The 20,810-nt window shown below is 38.8% G+C and overlaps 1 protein-coding gene across 4 annotated transcripts in view; it reads right to left on the bottom strand.

Annotated features, from left to right (window-relative positions):
• Nucleotides 1-20,810, bottom strand: part of dcc (DCC netrin 1 receptor) — a 706,325-nt gene that overhangs the window by 288,065 nt on the left and 397,450 nt on the right. For 3 of the 4 annotated variants that reach the window (XM_061980597.1, XM_061980596.1, XM_061980598.1), the window contains exons 9-11: nt 10,222-10,376; nt 7,468-7,616; nt 6,929-7,067 (exon numbers count right to left, since the gene is read on the bottom strand). The exons of the other annotated variant lie outside the window; for it this stretch is intronic. In XM_061980597.1, the coding sequence (XP_061836581.1) occupies nt 6,929-7,067; nt 7,468-7,616; nt 10,222-10,376 (443 nt within the window). The remainder of the gene's footprint in view (nt 1-6,928; nt 7,068-7,467; nt 7,617-10,221; nt 10,377-20,810) is intronic. 4 annotated transcript variants of the gene reach the window in all.

Raw genomic sequence — 20,810 nt, 5'->3', positions numbered from 1 at the left:
CTGCACTGACAAATGAGCCTGACGTCTTCCATTTACAGATCAACACCATATGAAAAACATAGTCACAAACACAAGGAGATAACGTCTGCAGTAACTTATTACATAGCGAAGGACATGGCCCCATAAACATCATCTATGCAACATTTTGACCAGAGAACCACCATTACATGTTATGTAGACCACAAGGACGTGTTTTCCATTTAGAAAAATAATAATAATATGACTCCTTTAATGCGCCCTATTATATGCATCAAGTGTTAATTTAAGGCTAAGGCAAAATATCGAGATATATATCGTATATCGCGATATGGCCTAAAAATATTGAGATATTAATAAAAGCCAATATCGCCCAGCCCTAATTCTAACTATTCAACAAATGCGATCAAAAGTCCGTTCACAATGGAGCCTCAGGTAGCTGTTCTATTCTGCCTATAAAACCCTTTAAAAAACATCCATTACGGTTTTACATACATACTGTGAGTATAGATGTAATGTAGTAACAGGCACCTGTATAATAACATGTAATATTTATTCTTTTGATCATTTTAAGCATACGTGGAACATTAATTTATAAAAACGCACCTTTCACTTTTTTTTTTAACAACATAACTGATTACTGTTTACCGCATACTTCATGAGAGCCAACAAACATAATAAAACATCACTTACTGTACAATGGTGTTAAAGTTAAAGTACCAATGATTGTCCTCTGCATTTGACCCATCCCCTTGTTCACCCCCTGGGAGGTGAGGGGAGCAATGGGCAGCAGCGGTGCTGCGCCCAGGAATAATTTTTGGTGATTTAACCCCCAATTCCAACCCTTGATGCTGAGTGCCAAGCAGGGAGGTAATGGGTCCCATTTTTATAGTCTTTAGTATGACTCGACCGGGGTTTGAACTCACGACCAACCGATCTCAGGGCGGACACTCTACCCACTAGGCCACTGAGTAGGATGCAGACTCCTACAATATTGTTATGTTCCTGTTTTGATGAAGAATGACTCATAATTCCTTGCAAAGAAAAGGGAGGTGGAGCCAAGCGTTTTTTCGTTTCGTTTTTGCCATTACCAGGTCTTAATTGGATGTCAAAGTGTACCAACTTGTCGGAATACATGCTCAGCCTTCTTCTTTATAGGTGGGATGCATGATTTACGATCTAGGATAAACTTCCACGAGCAGGGAAGCGAGGAAACAGCTGACCACTGATGATGTAAACCAGTGTTTTTCAACCTTTTTTGAGACAAGGCACATTTTTTGCGTTGAAAAAATGCGGAGGCACACCACCAGCAGAAATCATTAAAAAACGAAACTCAGTTGACAGTAAAAAGTCGTTGTCGCAAGTGTTGTATATGAATTCAAACCATAACCATGCATGCATCACTATAGCTCTTGTCTCAAAATAGGTGTACTGTCACCACCTGTCACATCACGCCCTGACCTATTTGGAGTTTATTGCTGTTTTCCTGTGTGTGGTGTTTTAGTTCTTGTCTTGCGCTCCTATTTTGGTGGCTTTTTCTCTTTTTTTGGTATTTTCCAGTAGCAGTTTCATGTCTTCCTTTGAGCGATATTTCCTGCATCTACTTTGTTTTAGCAGTCAAGAATATTTCAGTTGTTTTTATCCTTCTTTGTGGGGACATTGTTGATTGTCATGTACGTTGTGGACACCGTCTTTGCTCCACAGTAAGTCTTAGCTGTCTTCCAGCATTCTGTTTTTGTTTACTTTGTAGCCAGTTCAGTTTTAGTTTTGTTCTGCATAGCCTTCCCTAAGCTTCAATGGCTTTTCTTAGGGGCACTCACCTTTTGTTTATTTTTGGTTTAAGCATTAGATACCGTTTTACCTTCACACTGTCTCCCGCTGTTTCCGACATCTACAAAGCAATTAGCTACTGGCTACCACCTACTGATATGGAAGAGTATTACACGGTTACTCTGCCGAGCTCTAGACAGCACAGACACTCAACAACAACACATCATTTGCAGACTATAATTACTGGTTGGCAAAAAATATTTTTAACCCAAATAGGTGAAATTAGATAATCTCCCACGGCACACCAGACTGTATCTCACGTTAGTGCCGTGGCACAGTGGTTGAAAAACACTGATGTAAACATAGCAGCGTGAACTGGTGATCACGTCGGCGCTATAAATAGTTTGTCTGCGTTAACGCTCATAATAACAATATCACAAATAATTGGTTAATATTCAAGTCCCAAAATGTAAATGGAGTATTGTTGCCACTTTTTGGATGGTTATTTATAGGGTTGTATGGGCAGAATAGAGGACCTCCCATTAGCTCCGTTGTAGCAGACTATTATTTACGTTTATTTACAAGTTGGAATGTATTTTTTTTTTTTTTTAAATCCATCCCTCGTCATGACTTTCAAAGTGATTGTGAACGATGGGCAAAATTCCAAGTAATTTATCCTGTGCTAAAAAGTATTCATTAGAGTATATATTATGGTGTTTATTTTTCATTCTTATTGTTTCACTGCTTTTTATTTAATTTGTTTTCCTGTGTTTTTCCCTCATTTTGTACATGGTACGGAATTTCAAAACAAAACAAAAAAAAGTCAGACAGAGGGCATGTTTCTAGCTAATGTTTATCTTAATAAACAATCAAACTCAGCATTTGTTCTCTTGTTTGGTGGAAAGTTGTACATTCAGTTATATATTTGCATAATGTAAATGTAATGTAGCAAGCTACTTTTGCCGTGTAGCTTGTAGTGTAGCTTGCTACAATTCTCTCGGGATGGCTTGCCCTGTAGCTTAGCTACATTTAATCAAGAGTAACTTGTGGATTAGCTTACTACATTTTCCAATTAACTTGCCCATCATTGCCAATCTGTCATGTCAACAAAACAAAACTTAACTGGTGATAGTGACCCCCCCGCCCCCCACCTCCCAATGATATTAATTAATTGATGAATTACAATCTTTGGGCCTACCATTAAAAAAAAAATGCACACAATTGGAGAAAGAAAGTTTACAAAAATAAAACATTAAAAAACATTTGTGTAAAACATTGTGTGAATGTTAAAAAGATAAAGATGAGCTGAAATTCTGTACGGAAAATGTTAAATGTCCTAAATAGGCTGAATGTTGTGGCGTTGGAATTGTTTGACTCAGTTTAGAAATGAAGTCCCTACTTACAACTTTATTTGGCCCCATGACAGATTTTTTTGCAGTCGTACTCAATAAAAAAAAAGTACAGAGACTGACTCACTGACACATGAGATTCTTTATTAGGACACTCCATTCCACGGAATAATACATGGGTAAACAGACTAGTTTGTTACGCAAAATGTTTGGCTGTTTGATAAAAAAGACGGAATGGGGGGAAAAGTGGGACATTTTTGTAATGTGTCAATAGATAGCCATTGTGTACTTAAAGAACATGTTGATGTTGTTATCATTTAAGTCAGTTTAAATTAATTGTGTTGACAAAAATGACAAAAACAATAATACATAGAAGCATGTTGAATAATAACATTACGTGTGATTCAGAATTTAGCTTGTTATAAATACAATGGGTTAAATAATTTACAAATGATCAATCCAAAATTACGAGTTGATGTCAAATGATGAGTACAGAGCATGAAATAAAAAACTGAATGACTAGAGTGACAGGAGGAGGATGTGAAAAGGAGGAACAATCATGTGATAAAAGTGATTAAGGGGACGGCGTGGCGGAGTTGGGAGAGTGGCCGTGCCAGCAACCTGAGGGTTCCTGGTTCAATCCCCACCTTCTACCAACCTCGTCACGTCTGTTGTGTCCTTGAGCAAAACACTTCACCCTTTCTCCTGATGGGTCATGGTTAGGGCCTTGCATGGCAGCTCCCGCCATCGGTGTGTGAATGTGTGTGTGAATGGGTGAATGTGGAAATAGTGTCAAAGCGCTTTCAGTACCTTGAAAGTAGAAAAACGCTATACAAGTATAACCCATTTACCATTTACCATGTAATTATGACAATGAACGAATCCAGAACAGAAACAACTGACAAGTTGAATGCTTCGGTTTGAATTAACTCTGTCAGACCACCTACTTGATTAACTGTCTACAGCTTATCTCTTGATTCAGCTGGTCATTCTGTGTGTGAGCAAGCTTAATTAGCTCACAAGTATTGGTTATCACAGAGCCCCAGATGGGGAGATGCACAATATGGCCACTCAAATCATTGTGCAGTGCCACTACAGCAGGACACATGATACAGGTATTTTTTAATTTCTGTGCATGCATGTTTATTTATGACAATGTGAGCACCTCTTTGGAATTCAAATCCAAGGTTGATACACTCATCATATTACTGCAAAGGCAGCACTAAAGTATTATAACATTTACTGCAGAGTGGAGATTTATTTCACTAATACGGAGCCTGAAAACAGTATTCTTCCAGTCAGTGGTGCATTATGTTCCAACGCAAAGGGGCCAACCTAGCACCAAACATGCACCCATTTCAAAGCAAAAGAGCTAACAATATAATTGGGAAGATGACAAGTACATAGAAGTAAGATTTAGTGGCATGTCTATAGGGAGTGGCCCCAAAAGGGACAAGCGATGGATGGAGATATATACTGTATATATATATATATATATATATATATATATATATATATATATATATATATCTGCGATGAGGTGGCGACTTGTCCAGGGTGTACCCCGCCTTCCGCCCGATTGTAGCTGAGATAGGCTCCAGCGCCCCCCGCGACCCCGAAGGGAATAAGCAGTGAAAATGGATGGATGGATATGTGTATATATATATATATATATATATATATATATATATATATATATATATATATATATATATATATATATATATATATATATATATATATATATATATCTGCGATGAGGTGGCAACTTGTCCAGGGTGTACCCCGCCTTCCGCCCGATTGTAGCTGAGATAGGCTCCAGCGCCCCCCGCGACCCCGAAGGGAATAAACAGTGAAAATGGATGGATGGATATGTATATATATATATATATATATATATATATATATATATATATATATATATATATATATATATATATGCCCAATTTTGGATATAACATACTAATTCTCTGGTAGCGTGATGGTCTACGCATTCACCTTTTATCCCCATGACATGAGTTTGATTCTCTGCAGTGTCATTGCTATTTAATATCAGCAGTTGTAATAAATAAGATTCACTCTATACTTGCTGGTGGTAAACTACTATAGTAGCTACAGCTGCTCCTGGGGTAGACTGACAGTTTTATGGGTGCCACTCCTACAGAACAAAGTTTCAGCCTGTGCCACCCCTGAAAAAAAAGTATGGACAGGCCACTGAGTAACGTGGGTGTATCACTATGCATTAATCCATGGGTCGCCAGCTCAGAAAACAGGAGGCAGATTCAGCTTATGAAAAAAGTAGAATCCTGATTTGTTTCCTGAGTTTGACACAAACCCGCTAAAACACAGTGAGGTTGTACACAGAAGAGAACAACGTGGAATTTCCAAATCATGGAATGGCTTTGGAAATGTATGAGATTATGACAAACATCAATGCACAGTGACACTACATGCAACAAGAGCTGCCTTTTGCTCAAACAGCTATAGCAGTCAATGCCAGGCATAATGTACGACAAGCAAGCACAACTGAATGAGCCTGGAGAAGTTACTGGTACACAACCAACACAGGCTCATACTGCAGATTTCAACTATGTGCTGCAGATGGATCAAATTATAGCTGAGAAACTCCTTGAGACCCCAATAACACCAACAGCCCAGCACAGAGGTTTTAAAAAGGTCAAGATCTGCAAGAAACTCTGAGACTGAGCTGGCCAACCAGTCTGCCCAAAAATTAACCATGACATTGGCTGATTGGATTCTTCACCTTGGCGATGTTTTGATCATGATTGACCAAATGTTCTTTGTAGTATTTTGTCAGCCATTTTGAATCTAAACTCTTATGTGTTTCACTTTAACACCACAAATTAAATGGTATTATAAGCGGCCTCATATGTAGACATCAGGCCTGTGTTGTACAAAATGTAATTATAGTTGTATAGAGAGCAGTAATGTGATGTCCACACATGTGGACACCAGGTGTTAGGAGCCGAGAGACCGTTAGTATCTTGTAAGTTGGGGTACCACTGCATGTCAGTAGAAATGTTCACATATCAGCCTACAAAAAATCCACTTCCAACTTACTTGCAAAAAGTTGTAGAATCTTTTATGTAGCTGTGCATATACAAACCTCAGCCCTGCTATAACAGTACAATACATGCTGTAGTAGTGTCTCTCTCTCTCTTGCTGTCTTTAACTTGCACAAACGTGAACGCACGCACACACACATACACACATAAACCACTACAGTATACCGTTAAAAAATAGCTACTGAATACATCAGATGTTACTGGCCAGTTACTCTGTACTTAGGTAGTCTTTTCGATTTTTCACTTAAGTGATTATTTGTTCGACTACTTTTTACTCACACTTAAGTCGTATTACTATAATGTAACAGTTCTCTGAAGTACAATTGTTGCTAAAGATCATTATGCATTTATTAATTTGTTTATTATATCGGGTCTTGTGTGTGTGTGTGTGTGTGTGTGTGTGTGTGTGTGTGTGTGTGTGTGTGTGTGGACTTAAGATAAAGTGCCAAGCTGAGGAGACCTTAATTAAAGACCCTAGGCCCAAATTGAAATGACTAACACACAAATAACAACATTTAAGCATGCACAGCTGATCTTTCCACATATGCATGCAAAGGTGCACACAAACAACAACCATCCTAATAACCCACTAACTGTGACTCGGATATACCACACATACTTCAAATGGTATGATGTTTGTATTACTGTAGGAATGTGCACATAAAATGGTTGGTTGAAGATTTCTAACGAACAGGGTGAAGACATAAAGTTACCAATTGTGGATAAATAAAGATGTATAGCACTAACCATCTGATTGGGTGGTGACAATGATGCTCTCTGAGGTGGGTCCAGATCCAAAGCGGTTGACAGCCGAAACGCAAACCACATACTGTGTGAACTTATTGAGTCCCTCCATCTTGTAGTTGAGCCCACTGATGTTGACAATCTGAACACATAGCATTCACAGGACTTTAGACATGTTCATACATTGACTAAGGCAAGATACTTTTTTTGACTTGTTGAAGTACTGGTGAACAGGAATCCAACCCACATTAACTGCATTAACTATTGTGGTTATAAGTGCATTAACAATTATATAAGGGACATTATGGCTGGCAGTTTACTAGTGCCGAGGTAAACTGCAATTGATCTTATGGGTCCGGTCCAACGACACATGTATCTGCATGCAGTTGTTTCAAGTGTTCAGTAATTGTAAGCACGAGGACATATAGGATGTGTACAAATTAGAATTTGCTTTCAAGTACAAACCCATGATTGGAGGAATAAATTAACTTGGGGTGATTGCACATGGTTTAAGATAGTATGACGTGTCTCATGAGGCTGACCTGTTCCTTGCTTGATAAACTCTCGGTCCATAGAACCCTGTAGTTTAGGATGGGTCCATTTGGGGCACTGGGAGGCTCCCAGTTGATCTGGATGGAAGTTGGAGAAAGAGCTTCAGCACGAAGTGACTCTATCCTGTTGGGAACCTGGACTGTAGAAACAAACAACATAGTTTACAAACTGTGTTATCTGTGTATATACAGTAAATAGTTCTTCTTTTGTTCAACCACAAGCTTGTACATAGAGTTCTCTGGTACAGTTCCCCAATTTTGCAGTCTGGTCATTGTGTCCATCACACCATGCTATCAATACCGTAACTATTAAAATTATTGTTTATATGCATTTAACTACTTGTCAAAGTGTTACTTCATCTACCTCTGTATGCACTTTAAAAATGTTGTGAGTCAATAGTTGTTTACAATAAATATATTGTAAACAACCACGTGTGTATGTACACATTTCTAGAAAAAGAACAGTCAACTTTCTTTTTTGTATTTTCAGAATATTTGGGATTGTTTTTCTGTCCCCAGAGTTGTCACTATCAAAACATAGTATTCAGTTATGACAAAAACATGTACGTTACCTGTTGATATTAGTGATTGTTTACTTTTTTTGTCTAAAGATTTTTTTTAATTATTGAGTTTTTTCATTAAAAAAATCATTTAAATTTGTTTTTAAACACATTTTCTTCAATTTATAAAATTCTTCATAATCAATGTGCAATCTTTCTTTCTAAAACGTTCAAGCCTAATCAGATTGATTTCAGAGTTAATGATTCCTGAAATTGAACATATCAACCATAATATTATAATACTGATTGAACCAATCAGTATTATAATATTTTACTTAAAAACTCTATATACTCTATTGTTTGTAAACAACCAGTGTTTTGGTAGTGACTACACATGTTTCAGTAGTGACCACTATTTTGTTTGCAAAGTTGTATCATATTCTCTCAACCATATTGCTTAATATTAACTCATAACATGCTTGATGTTGGAATATTACAAACAAATATGTTTTGTGATCAAAAAGATAATTTATTTTTGTACAAAACTGTTAATATCAGTTAAAAATAATAAGCCACGCGGGTTCAGTATTCAGAGAATAAGAACAATTTGACAGACATAACAGATTACGTTAGCATGTGTCAAGTAACAAGTTATACAACTCTGAGGAGTACGGCTGTAAGATTAGCTAAAAAAGTTAGTAAGTGTCATGTACCAAGTTATATGACTGAAGTGTACGGCAGCAAAATAGGCTAAACATTTTAAATGCAATGCTAACATGCAACTGCTAGACTGCTAACAGTTGGTCCATGTCAAGTACCAAGTTACAATTATGATTCATAAACGTACATTGTTGATCCTTAATATAAGGAGGATAAGCTACAAGTTTTAAAAGCTCTGCTAAGCAGATCCAGATTTCTTGAAACACTAAGCATTCTGTATTGCTAAGTGCTAAACAAAAACTACAAACATAATAAAACTTAACTTATTGTACAGTGTCTGCTCTTACTTCGATGTCGACTGATAGGATGTCCATATCTTCCTGTTTATATGAAAAATTAATCATGATGCACACCAAGGGTTAACAAGGAAAAGTCTCTCTGCAGACTCTGTCTTCAGTTGTGTGTGTTTGTCTCCATTGAATGTCACAGATGAACAACTTCTAGATTTATGGCTAAATCCTCCAAATATCCAGATGAGAGGCATGGTTTATAATCTAGAACAGTGGTTCTTAACCTGGGTTTGATCGAACCCTAGGGGAACCCCTAACTAATTTGAACCGAACGGTGAGTCGGGCTCAGGGGTTCGGCGGAGGTCAGGACACACTCAACTCATCGTGTAAATAAAAACTTCTCCCTATCGGCGTATTACGGATACGGCAACAGCAGAAGTCACACTGATTTGCAGGTGTGTAATTTGTTGTGAGTTCATGCACTGTGTTGGTTTTGTTCTTTGAACAAGGTGATGTTCATGCACGGTTCATTTTGTGCACCAGTAATAAAACATGGTAACACTTTAGTATGGGGAACATATTCACCATTAATTAGTTGCTTATTAACATGCAAATTAGTAACATATTGGCTCTTAACTAGTCATTATTAAGTACTTCTTTAAATGGCATGGCCTTATTATAACCCTAACCCTCTAACCCTGGCCCTAACCCTCTCACCCTAACCCTAACCAAATAACTCTAAATTAAGTCTTTGTTACTTAGAATATGTTCCCCCAGTGTCCAAAAAACTCTAAATTAAGTTTTTGTTACTTAGAATATGTTCCCCATACTAAAGTGTTACCAAAACATATAACTTTGTCTTGAATTTGAAAAAAAAAAAAAACATTTTATTTTTCACTAAAGAAGGGTTCGGTGAATGCGCATATGAAACTGGTGGGGTTCGGTACCTCCAACAAGGTTAAGAACCACTGATCTAGAATAACTCTGACGAGCCGAGACGCGATGATGCGAGATCAGCAGGACATTGCAGCCAGCTCACAGTAAAGCAGCAGAGGGAAACTGAGCTGTGTATTATCAATCCGCCGCAAAAAAAAAATTCTGGTCACAAAAAAATTAATCACAGTTCAAGAGTGTCATTAATCTGAATAAAAAATTAATTACTTGACAGCCCTAATAAATAAAGTATAAATTTCTAAGATTTTGAAAAAAGTATCGAATGCTTCCATTTACACCAAGTCCTCTATAATTAGAGCATTTACTGTAAACACAAATAAACTTGGCTTTTTGTATCTTACGATCTGGTTTGGTTGTGATCGTCAAGGGAGTGGAGCTTTCTCCTGGTCCGACATCATTGTAAGCCATGACTCTGAAGCTGTAGCTCTCCTCAGGCTTCAGGTTGGAAACAGTCAGCTCCAAAGACTCGGGCTCTGACACGTTTACGGACCTCTCCCTGTTGCAGGAAAAACACAAGTTTTTAATTAAACATACTATAATTGTATTTGATTTATTTATTCAAATATAGTTGTTGTTTTTTTTTCATTTAGGGATTTGGTAAATTCAGCATTTAGGCTGTTGAAGACTAAGTATTCCATTTTCTATGTTAACAAATTGCCACATTGAAAAGAAAGACACATTATTATTTTTGCAACAATGCAGATAATCAGGGGTATAATCTGCCTGATCCCCCAGTAACTACCGATAATCCTCAAATTACGGTGCTACTGCAGCCGTTAATCACCACTGCAGAGATGAGACAAAACCAGCTGCAGAAGAGATTGTTTCCAGAGCAGTGTCAAGCTGCACAACTATTTTCACCAGTCAGCATTGAAAAACAAGTTTATCTTTGCAATTAACTAAGTAATTCTGAGCCAATAGTGCTTAAAGTGAAATTGCAGTTTAAAGGTATTTTGGAATATATTTATGTTAAATCATTGAAATAGTGACATTAATTGAGTGGCTTATTAGCATTTTTGTTATTGTGACTGAAGCCAATTCAGCAGTGGTTGTCATTGTCACAAACATCAAAGCTTTATATGGCCGATTCTAAGTCATATAAAGTGTTGTTTTAGGTTAATATTTTATGTAATTTTTAACATTTGTACAATGTTTGAGATTCTGTTGCATTTTAGAAAAGACCAAATGCCATAGAAATACAGGATGATCTTAGGGCCTGATCTACAAAAAATTTGCGTGTATTAAAAGATAGCACACGCAAAGCTGATCTACTTAGCTTGTGCACTGAGGATTGCCTCTTCTAAGTGAGCAAAATGGAGAGCCCAATCCATTTGAGATGTAGCTCTTCATTAATATGCAGAATATACGATGAATATTAAAATGGTAAATGGGTTTTACTTGTATAGCGCTTTTCTACCTTCAAGGTACTCAAAGCGCTTTTGACACTATTTCCACATTCACCCATTCACCCACACATTCACAAACTGATGGCGGGAGCTGCCATGCAAGGCCCTAACCACAACCCATCAGGAGCAAGGGTGAAGTGTCTTGCTCAAGAACACAACGGACGTGACGAGGTTGGTAGTAGGTGGGAATTGAACCAGGAACCCTCAGGTTCCTGGCACTGCCACTTTCCCAACCGCGCCACACGGTCCCCGTTAGAATGAAGATAAACTGTTCTGCGGCCAACATTTTGAATCTTCAGTATGTTTTGTTGGGAATGTTTGCACAAACAAAAAATATATCTGTTCTTGTAAACGATTGGTAAAATTCCCCCCAAAAAGTGCAGTTCCACGTCTGATTAAAACAAATTCAATTGATTTGTTGTGGTGTCTGCTTTCTCTTATTTTAATGGCATTTGCAGTATTTGTTTCATAAAGGTCGGAGATATACAGTATAAAAAATGTCTTGCAATACCCATTTTCTTGCATCTGGATAATCCAGACACACCATCACAACACTGCAGCAGCTCCCAGAGCACACCTTCACCATGCTAAAATTACATTCTGTTGTCAAGATCACACTTCAATACAACCTAGAAAAGATGGTACATATTATAAGTCACAGGTTGGAGCATATTCTGCCATAAAGGTGGAGGGAAAATAGTGTCTCCATGGTGACAGCCGGTATGCACGCAATACCTAATTTAAATAGACACTGTGCATCACGTTCTTACTCATTAACTATTGTACATGCAGCCATCATAGCCCACTAATAGTACACACAATATCTGTTTCTCAGCGGTGGTCGATTAACCTGACTTTTGTTAGATCCTTATAGTTTACTGAGCTCCACACAAGGGTCTGGGCTAGAAGGCATTGCAAATCCCTTCTAGATAGCAAAAAATAATATGTTTCTCATTGTATCCCATTGGGTTGAGTTTTTTCTTGCCCTGATGTGGGATCTGAGCCGAGGATGTCGCTTGTGAAGCCCTTTGAGACACTTGTGATTTAGGGCTATAAAATATATCAACTTTGATTGATTGATGATTCAAGTTACAAGAGATAAGGAGAAGGGTTTGTGGGTGCTTTGATTTCAGCTTCTGTACATACTCACACGCAGTGTCAGCTGAGTGGGGGATGTAAACAGTTATCACAATACCATGTGAAAACACCCTCAGAATGTAATAATGTCTAACCCTGAGTGCCAGTAGCTTAATGTCCATGCTACATAGCTGTTCTTGAACAGTGATGTGATTAGGACTACACCATTTGTTATCCACCGCCTTTCTTCATGTGGCTCTCAGCCAATATCTGGTCCGCGCAAATGAGTAAGAATTCATCTAGGGAGACCGATGTGTCGGTATTTATTCATTCAGCCAGAACTCCGGGAAAGACATGATGATTCTCTCTTTATTTTTGCACTGCAACATTGTCAGCGCTGTCAGCTTTTTTGGAGAGGAAAACCGGACATTTCCCATGACAACCAATTGTAAACAAGGTTTAAACCTCCACTTTCTCTTCCGATGCTTCACGCCAGCTCTGCAGCCTCGTCTTTTCCTCTGTATCTCCACTTGAATCTCTGGTTTCTCCACGTGGACTCCAGTGTGGGAGAGAGTTAGCAACTGGTCTATGGTGTAAACAATTGAGCCATGACAAAAAGGTTGCCCAGAGGCAGATTCAAAAAGTCCACAAAAAAGTATTAAAAGTAGCAAAAAAAGTGTCACCCTTTGTTGCACGAATCCCAAAGGGGTTTAAACAAAAATGAAAAAACACATGAAAACAAGAGGGAAACATTAGAGAACACAAAGGAGACTACCAAAGAGCACAGAGCTACCGACAGGCTGCCACTCCAGCGGCACCATCTTGAAAAATAATGTGGTGCTACTGCATCCCTCATTTGCTTGAGGTCACAATAACCTACCAAATCGTATTTCTCCTAATCTAATCTAATTTAAAACATTACCACACACTGTGCACGGCCATTTCTTAATGCAGTTTTACCTTTGAATAAACTTACATCACTGTTGAAAAAAAGCCCCCACCTGCCTGTCGTGCAGGATGATCCGCTGCACTAAACAGTCATGTTTACACATCTTCTTAATCATGTATAATCGTCTTGCATCATAAATATTTAGAGACTTAAAATGTAATACACTGAGATAGGCTCCAGCGCCCCCCGCGACCCCAAAGGGAATAAGCGGTAGAAAATGGATGGATGGACATTAGGAATAAACATCAAACAATCCCTTCCTGTTGATGTTGCTTGTTTTTGTCCGTCATACCTGCAATCAGATTACAAATAAATGTACTATAAATAAATGCTATCCAAGTGCAAATTGTTTTTTCTAACAAGTTCCCAGCTATGAAGAATGGCTCCCACTCCCACTTAAATTGGGACTGTTTAACGAATTAACTAATGTGATTAATTATTTAAAAAAATACTGCATGAACACTGCATTAACACAGATTAATCATGCATTTTTCTGGTCTGCACATGCTCCTTTACCTTAACCGTGAATCACCTCAAAGGCGACACGGTATGAAAGTATTATTGTAGCAAAACAATGGGCAAATGTGTATCTCGAACTATGTCTATGTATTCAAAACGACATGTCCATGTTCAGATTTGTGTGTGTGTGTAAAAAAATATATATATGTGCATCCGTGTTGCGATTTGTGTGTGTGTGTGTGTGTGTGTGTGTAAAAAAAAAAATGTGTGCGTGCATTCTGCAATCTGTATGTGTATACAATATTTGCCTGTAACTTGATCTTTTATTTGCCTCTACTCGTAGTCGGAACCTAGAACTTAATGCTCTTAACAAGGCTGAAGTTACCTTCCGATTAGAATGGTGGGCGATATTGATAGCCGATAACATAATGATACGTTTTACTTGCAATGTCATTGTCATTGAATAATTGTGTCAGAATAATGCCAAAAACAACATTGTTTTTATTTCTTGAGAAGGCAATGTATTTATTTTATGAAATGAAGACATTGTTCAAGCCATAATAACCTGATGTTGATCAATCACATGTCTCTCACCATGCAGTGACTGTTTGATGTCACACATTCCAGTTATACACTGCTGAAAATGCAACTCACAGCAATCCGGGCATATTTAAAAAATACATAATTTCCATTCATTTTAAAGTTACATTACATAAAACCATAGACCATACTCAGTGGGGCATGTCATCGGTCCGATTTGTATGTTTTTATTTTGAGTGTAGGGGGTTTGCAGTTGCTCGCCGAGTGCTATAATCCAATCCGGTACAGTAGGTCGAACTTTGCCTTATGTTTTATCATGACATGATATTTGACATGTGCTCTAACGGCCAGAGTGCTCATATGTTTGATATTGTTTGACATATGATATTGGCACTTGTTTGTTTGGGGAGCTCTCCATGGTGCTCACCACATAGTGAAAAAGGGTTTACAGGTAAAAGCCAGTAAATTAGAATATTTTGAAAAACTTGATTTATTTCAGTAATTGCATTCAAAAGGTGTAACTTGTACATTATATTTATTCATTGCACACAGACTGATGCATTCAAATGTTTATTTCATTTAATTTTGATGATTTGAAGTGGCAACAAATGAAAATCCAAAATTCCGTGTGTCACAAAATTAGAATATTACTTAAGGCTAATACAAAAAAGGGATTTTTAGAAATGTTGGCCAACTGAAAAGTATGAAAATGAAAAATATGAGCATGTACAATACTCAATACTTGGTTGGAGCTCCTTTTGCCTCAATTACTGCATTAATGCGGCGTGGCATGGAGTCGATTAGTTTCTGGCACTGCTCAGGTGTTATGAGAGCCCAGGTTGCTCTGATAGTGGCCTTCAACTCTTCTGCGTTTTTGGGTCTGGCATTCTGCATCTTCCTTTTCACAATACCCCACAGATTTTCTATGGGGCTAAGGTCAGGGGAGTTGGCGGGCCAATTTAGAACAGAAATACCATGGTCCGTAAACCAGGCACGGGTAGATTTTGCGCTGTGTGCAGGCGCCAAGTCCTGTTGGAACTTGAAATCTCCATCTCCATAGAGCAGGTCAGCAGCAGGAAGCATGAAGTGCTCTAAAACTTGCTGGTAGACGGCTGCGTTGACCCTGGATCTCAGGAAACAGAGTGGACCGACACCAGCAGATGACATGGCACCCCAAACCATCACCCAACCATGCAAATTTTGCATTTCCTTTGGAAATCGAGGTCCCAGAGTCTGGAGGAAGACAGGAGAGGCACAGGATCCACGTTGCCTGAAGTCTAGTGTAAAGTTTCCACCATCAGTGATGGTTTGGGGTGCCATGTCATCTGCTGGTGTCGGTCCACTCTGTTTCCTGAGATCCAGGGTCAACGCAGCCGTCTACCAGCAAGTTTTAGAGCACTTCATGCTTCCTGCTGCTGACCTGCTCTATGGAGATGGAGATTTCAAGTTCCAACAGGACTTGGCGCCTGCACACAGCGCAAAATCTACCCGTGCCTGGTTTACGGACCATGGTATTTCTGTTCTAAATTGGCCCGCCAACTCCCCTGACCTTAGCCCCATAGAAAATCTGTGGGGTATTGTGAAAAGGAAGATGCAGAATGCCAGACCCAAAAACGCAGAAGAGTTGAAGGCCACTATCAGAGCAACCTGGGCTCTCATAACACCTGAGCAGTGCCAGAAACTCATCGACTCCATGCCACGCCGCATTAACGCAGTAATTGAGGCAAAAGGAGCTCCAACCAAGTATTGAGTATTGTACATGCTCATATTTTTCATTTTCATACTTTTCAGTTGGCCAACATTTCTAAAAATCCCTTTTTTGTATTAGCCTTAAGTATTATTCTAATTTTGTGACACACGGAATTTTGGATTTTCATTTGTTGCCACTTCAAATCATCAAAATTAAATGAAATAAACATTTGAATGCATCAGTCTGTGTGCAATGAATAAATATAATGTACAAGTTACACCTTTTGAATGCAATTACTGAAATAAATCAAGTTTTTCAAAATATTCTAATTTGCTGGCTTTTACCTGTATATGTGCATTAATTAAATGTTCACAAATAGAATATATATTTCACAAATCGCATATTATGCTATTTTTTATTATCTTTAGGGCCTGTGGGACAATCTAGTTCAGATTTGGGAACGTTAAGTACCGTTGTTTTTAATTTCGACCTGAAGTAATGATGTGGTCTACATGGAAAAAAAATAAAAATAATTGTATTAATCTATTACATTTAAACAAATAGATAAAAGAGCTCACAAACCTTAAACATTGCTATTGTGAATGTCTACACAGAATTTATTATAATAGTTTTGCTACATTGTTTTTTTTTTCGTTTTTCAGCACTGTAGACAAAATGTTTCCATGATCGATTTAGGGATGTCCCGATCCGATATTTGGATCAGATAGGCTGCAGATATTTGCCAAAAATTGCGTATCGGCAAGGCATGGGAAAATGCCGATCCAGATCCAGTTTAAAAAAAAACTCCGGTCCGTGTTTTCCAACGCACCAATTTAAATAATACATTCCACTTTTCTGCTGCTCCGTAAGTTCCGTTCCACATTTTCCAGCACACCTTCAACACATCCACAATTGTCACGCAGTTGCTTTTAGCTGCTGGCATTACACGACAGGCTCTTCTCACACTTTCCTGTGTCTCCCTCTCACAGACAGACAAGCGCACCTTCTTACACATGTCACATACTGTCACGTCATACGTCACATACGTATACGTCCTCTCCCAGCAGAGAGGTAGCAGCATGGCTAACGTTAGCTGTGATGCTAGCGCAGCCGTGCGAGCAACGCTCCCTCTAAGGTGCTCGCATATCAAACTCTTTTGGCTGTCTTTTTGACACTTACATCCGGCGCCCCCCTCCACACCCTGGATTATAAATAATATAAATAATTCAATGTGATTATCTTGTGTGATGACTGTATTATGATGATAGTATATATCTGATAGTATATATCTGTATCATGAATCAATTTAAGTGGACCCCGACTTAAACAAGTTGAAAAACTTATTGGGGTGTTACCATTTAGTGGTCAATTGTACGGAATATGTACTTCACTGTGCAACCTACTAATAAAAGTCTCAATCAATCAATCAAAACACATAGAATCATCATACTGCTGTGATTATATGCATCAAGTGTTCATTCAAGGCTAAGGCAAAATATCGAGATATATATTGTGTATCGCAATATGGCCTTAAAATATCGCAATATTAAAAAAAGGCCATATCGCCCAGCCCTAGTTCAATGATGCCATTTCTGTTTGTCATGTATAATTTTGTCTATTTTGTGTTTATCCTTGAATAAACAGGTCAGTTTCTTGTTACCAACCATTGTGTATTATTCAAACTCCCCTAATTCAGCTGGCTAGTTGTTATCAAGAGTACTAAAACCCTTTTCAACATGATTCTGACAACTAAGTAGGCTAAATAACTTTAAACTTTAATACATGCTCGGATAGGCCAGTATCGGTCAGTATCGGTATCGGTCAGTATCGGTATTGGATCGGAAATGCAAAAACAATATCGGTATCGGATCGGAAGTGCAAAAACCTGGATCGGGACATCCCTAGATCGATTATCAATATTGCCCACCATTCGAATCAGAACTCAAGTTCAGCCTCGTGAACACAATTGGGTGGTAGGCAACTTCCAATGGTAAGTACAGGCAATTGAAAGTTACAGACAAATATGTTATACATGTAGAGCAGGGCTATTCAACAAGATAATTAGAGAACCACAGTTTCAAGAGACCAATGGTTCAGGGGCCGAACATCGAAAATTGGATGTTTTGTCAAAAAGTTCCTCTGCAACTTATATTACTTTGAGACTGGGTTTACATAATTGCAAAATGAACACATCAACTTTCACACTGCATTGCCGAATAAATGAATTATTCTGCCCTCGCTATTTATTCCCAGCGTGCATTTAGACAGACAGTTACAGCATGAAGAAACAGAAGCTGCAGAAGTTTTGTTGAGGATTTATAATCCTTTTGAATTATTTTCCTTCCTCGGTTTTATTTCTTTACATTTCTTCCTTCATTTAGGTTTGTAAGACTGAAAATATAAACATGCAACATTACAAGCATATAACATACATTTTGTGTTTTACATAAATACTGTCCAGTGCGTAATATACATAAATGAAGTAAAATGTTTAGTGTTAATCCATCCATCCATTTTCTACCGCTTGTCCCGTTCAGGGTCGCGGGGGGTGCTGGAGCATATCTCAGCTGCATTCGGGCAGAAGGCCCTGGACAAGTCGCGACCTCATCGCAGGGCCATTTAGTGTTAATACATTCACAAAATAAACTACAAATGTGTACGCATGTATAAATTAAACAACATCCACATCAAACATTGAACAGAGAGTATGTGGCTCAACACAATCAAACCTAAGGTGTATCATTATCGCTCTACTGGGCAAATTTAGCACTACATGTATTAAATGAGGGCAGCACGGTGGTACAGGGGTTAGTGCGTCTGCCTCACAATACGAAGATCCTGAGTAGTCGTGAGTTCAATCCCGGCCTCGGGATTTTTCTGTGTGGAGTTTGCATGTCCTCCCCGTGACTGCGTGGGTTCCCTCCGGGATCCCACCTCCAAAGACATGCACCTGGGGATAGGTTGATTGGCAACACTAAAATTGGCCCTAGTGTGTGAATGTGAGTGTGAATGTTGTCTGTCTATCTGTGTTGGCCCTGCGATGAGATGGCGACTTGTCCAGGGTGTACACCACCTTCCGCCCGATTGTAGCTGAGATAGGCTCCAGCGCCCCCCGCGACCCCGAAGGGAATAAACGGTAGAAAATGGAGCTTTGATTGCCAGTTACTCTCAGACAAAAAACAACAGGACCACAAATACAAAAGACATCAACAAGTCAGCAATTTCAATACAAAACAAACACAATCTCTTTACGCACACTGTCCATTTACAAAGGTCTGACCAAGTTTCGTGATGAAGCTGAGACGTGTGGATATCTACCGTTGTTGCTGTTTGTCTTGGAACACTGTGTGCATTGCTTAAAAGGACCAAAAGGAAACAATGACTCGAGCACTGGCATCCATACTTTGTCCAATCGTTGTTAAAAGTCAGATTTTCGCAATGTATTTTTATTTATTTCAGGATTGACAGTGTCATCTTCTTCTACTCACCCCACGGCTGCTTCATTGTGACAAATATGCCTCACTGTTGCCCTCTGCGGGGTGACAGGGGTACTGCACACACGAGCAACCCTGTTTTGAATGGTTTCATCAAGTCTATTTGGGTGATGTTCGGCACGCCTTATGTGGCCCAAGGACCGCCAGTTGAATAGGCCTGATGTAGATAAGAGATTGCTGCATGCACATGCAGCGGCTCTGCTCTGCATTGTTTATCGATTTTCCTATGCTGCCACTGCTCTGAGCGGGGCAAACCTGCGTAACTCGATTGAGAAGTTAATGTGCTCGCCACTAGGCCAAAAGTCCAAGCTCCTAACCCAACGGTTACTAACGTACACCTGGCGCAGCCACTGCGGCTGGCCCCCGTTACACTCACCACCCGAAACCTCACTCACTCTCATCCGGGTCACGACACTATTGTAGCGGATCTTCCCTTACTGTCACCGCTCTGAGCAGGGCCCGAATCCCCGACGCCCGGTTCGAATTGAGGGATAAATGCGCTAGCCACTAGGCCAAAAGCTCGATCTGCTAACCAAGTGGCTAGCACACTCTTTTGAAGTTGTCAGGGAGTGAGGTTTACCAACGTACACATGGCCCAGCCACCCTGGCTGGCCTCCGTTACACACACACACAGATTTGCACAGTTGAGCATTGACATATTTCTTTTTTTTTTACACACACAAATCGCAAGACAGACACACATATTTGATTACACATAGACTGAGATATACAATTGTTAATTGTTTTACAATAATAATATTTCCATAGTGCAGGTTTCTGTACGGTTAGTGATCAGGTCAATAACAATACAACTTTTTAAAAAGTAATTTCCATTATGCAAGCAATTTACTACAATTAATCATCAATCAAAATGACCAAGTGTTATTAATCTGTTTAAAATTGTAATGTTAGACAGTACTATTTTAAATGCAACACAACATTGTCATCAAGCAATTCAGAGAGTCATTTTGTAATTTGATTACGATCAAAGTTCGGTAACAGTTTAGTATGTGGAGCATATTTCGCCATTAATTAGTTGCTTATTAACATGCAAATTAGTAACATATTGGCTCTTAATTAGTCATTATTAAGTACTTATTAATGCCTTATTCTGCATGGCCTTATCATACAACCAGTAACCCATTAACTAAGAGTATTCCCTCAATAACCTCAGTATTATTGCTTATTAGTAACCCTAACCCTAACCCTAACTTTTATATGTTCCTCTGGTGTCCAAATAACTCTAAATGAAGTCTTTGTTACTTAGAATATGTTCCCCATACTAAAAAGCAACTAATTAATGATGAATATGTTC

The sequence above is a fragment of the Nerophis lumbriciformis genome, linkage group LG20 (assembly GCF_033978685.3).
Source record: "Nerophis lumbriciformis linkage group LG20, RoL_Nlum_v2.1, whole genome shotgun sequence".
NCBI classification, from domain to species: domain Eukaryota; kingdom Metazoa; phylum Chordata; class Actinopteri; order Syngnathiformes; family Syngnathidae; genus Nerophis; species Nerophis lumbriciformis.
The sequence above is the reverse complement of the archived record's forward strand: the minus strand, read 5'-3'. Positions and strand labels throughout refer to the sequence as shown.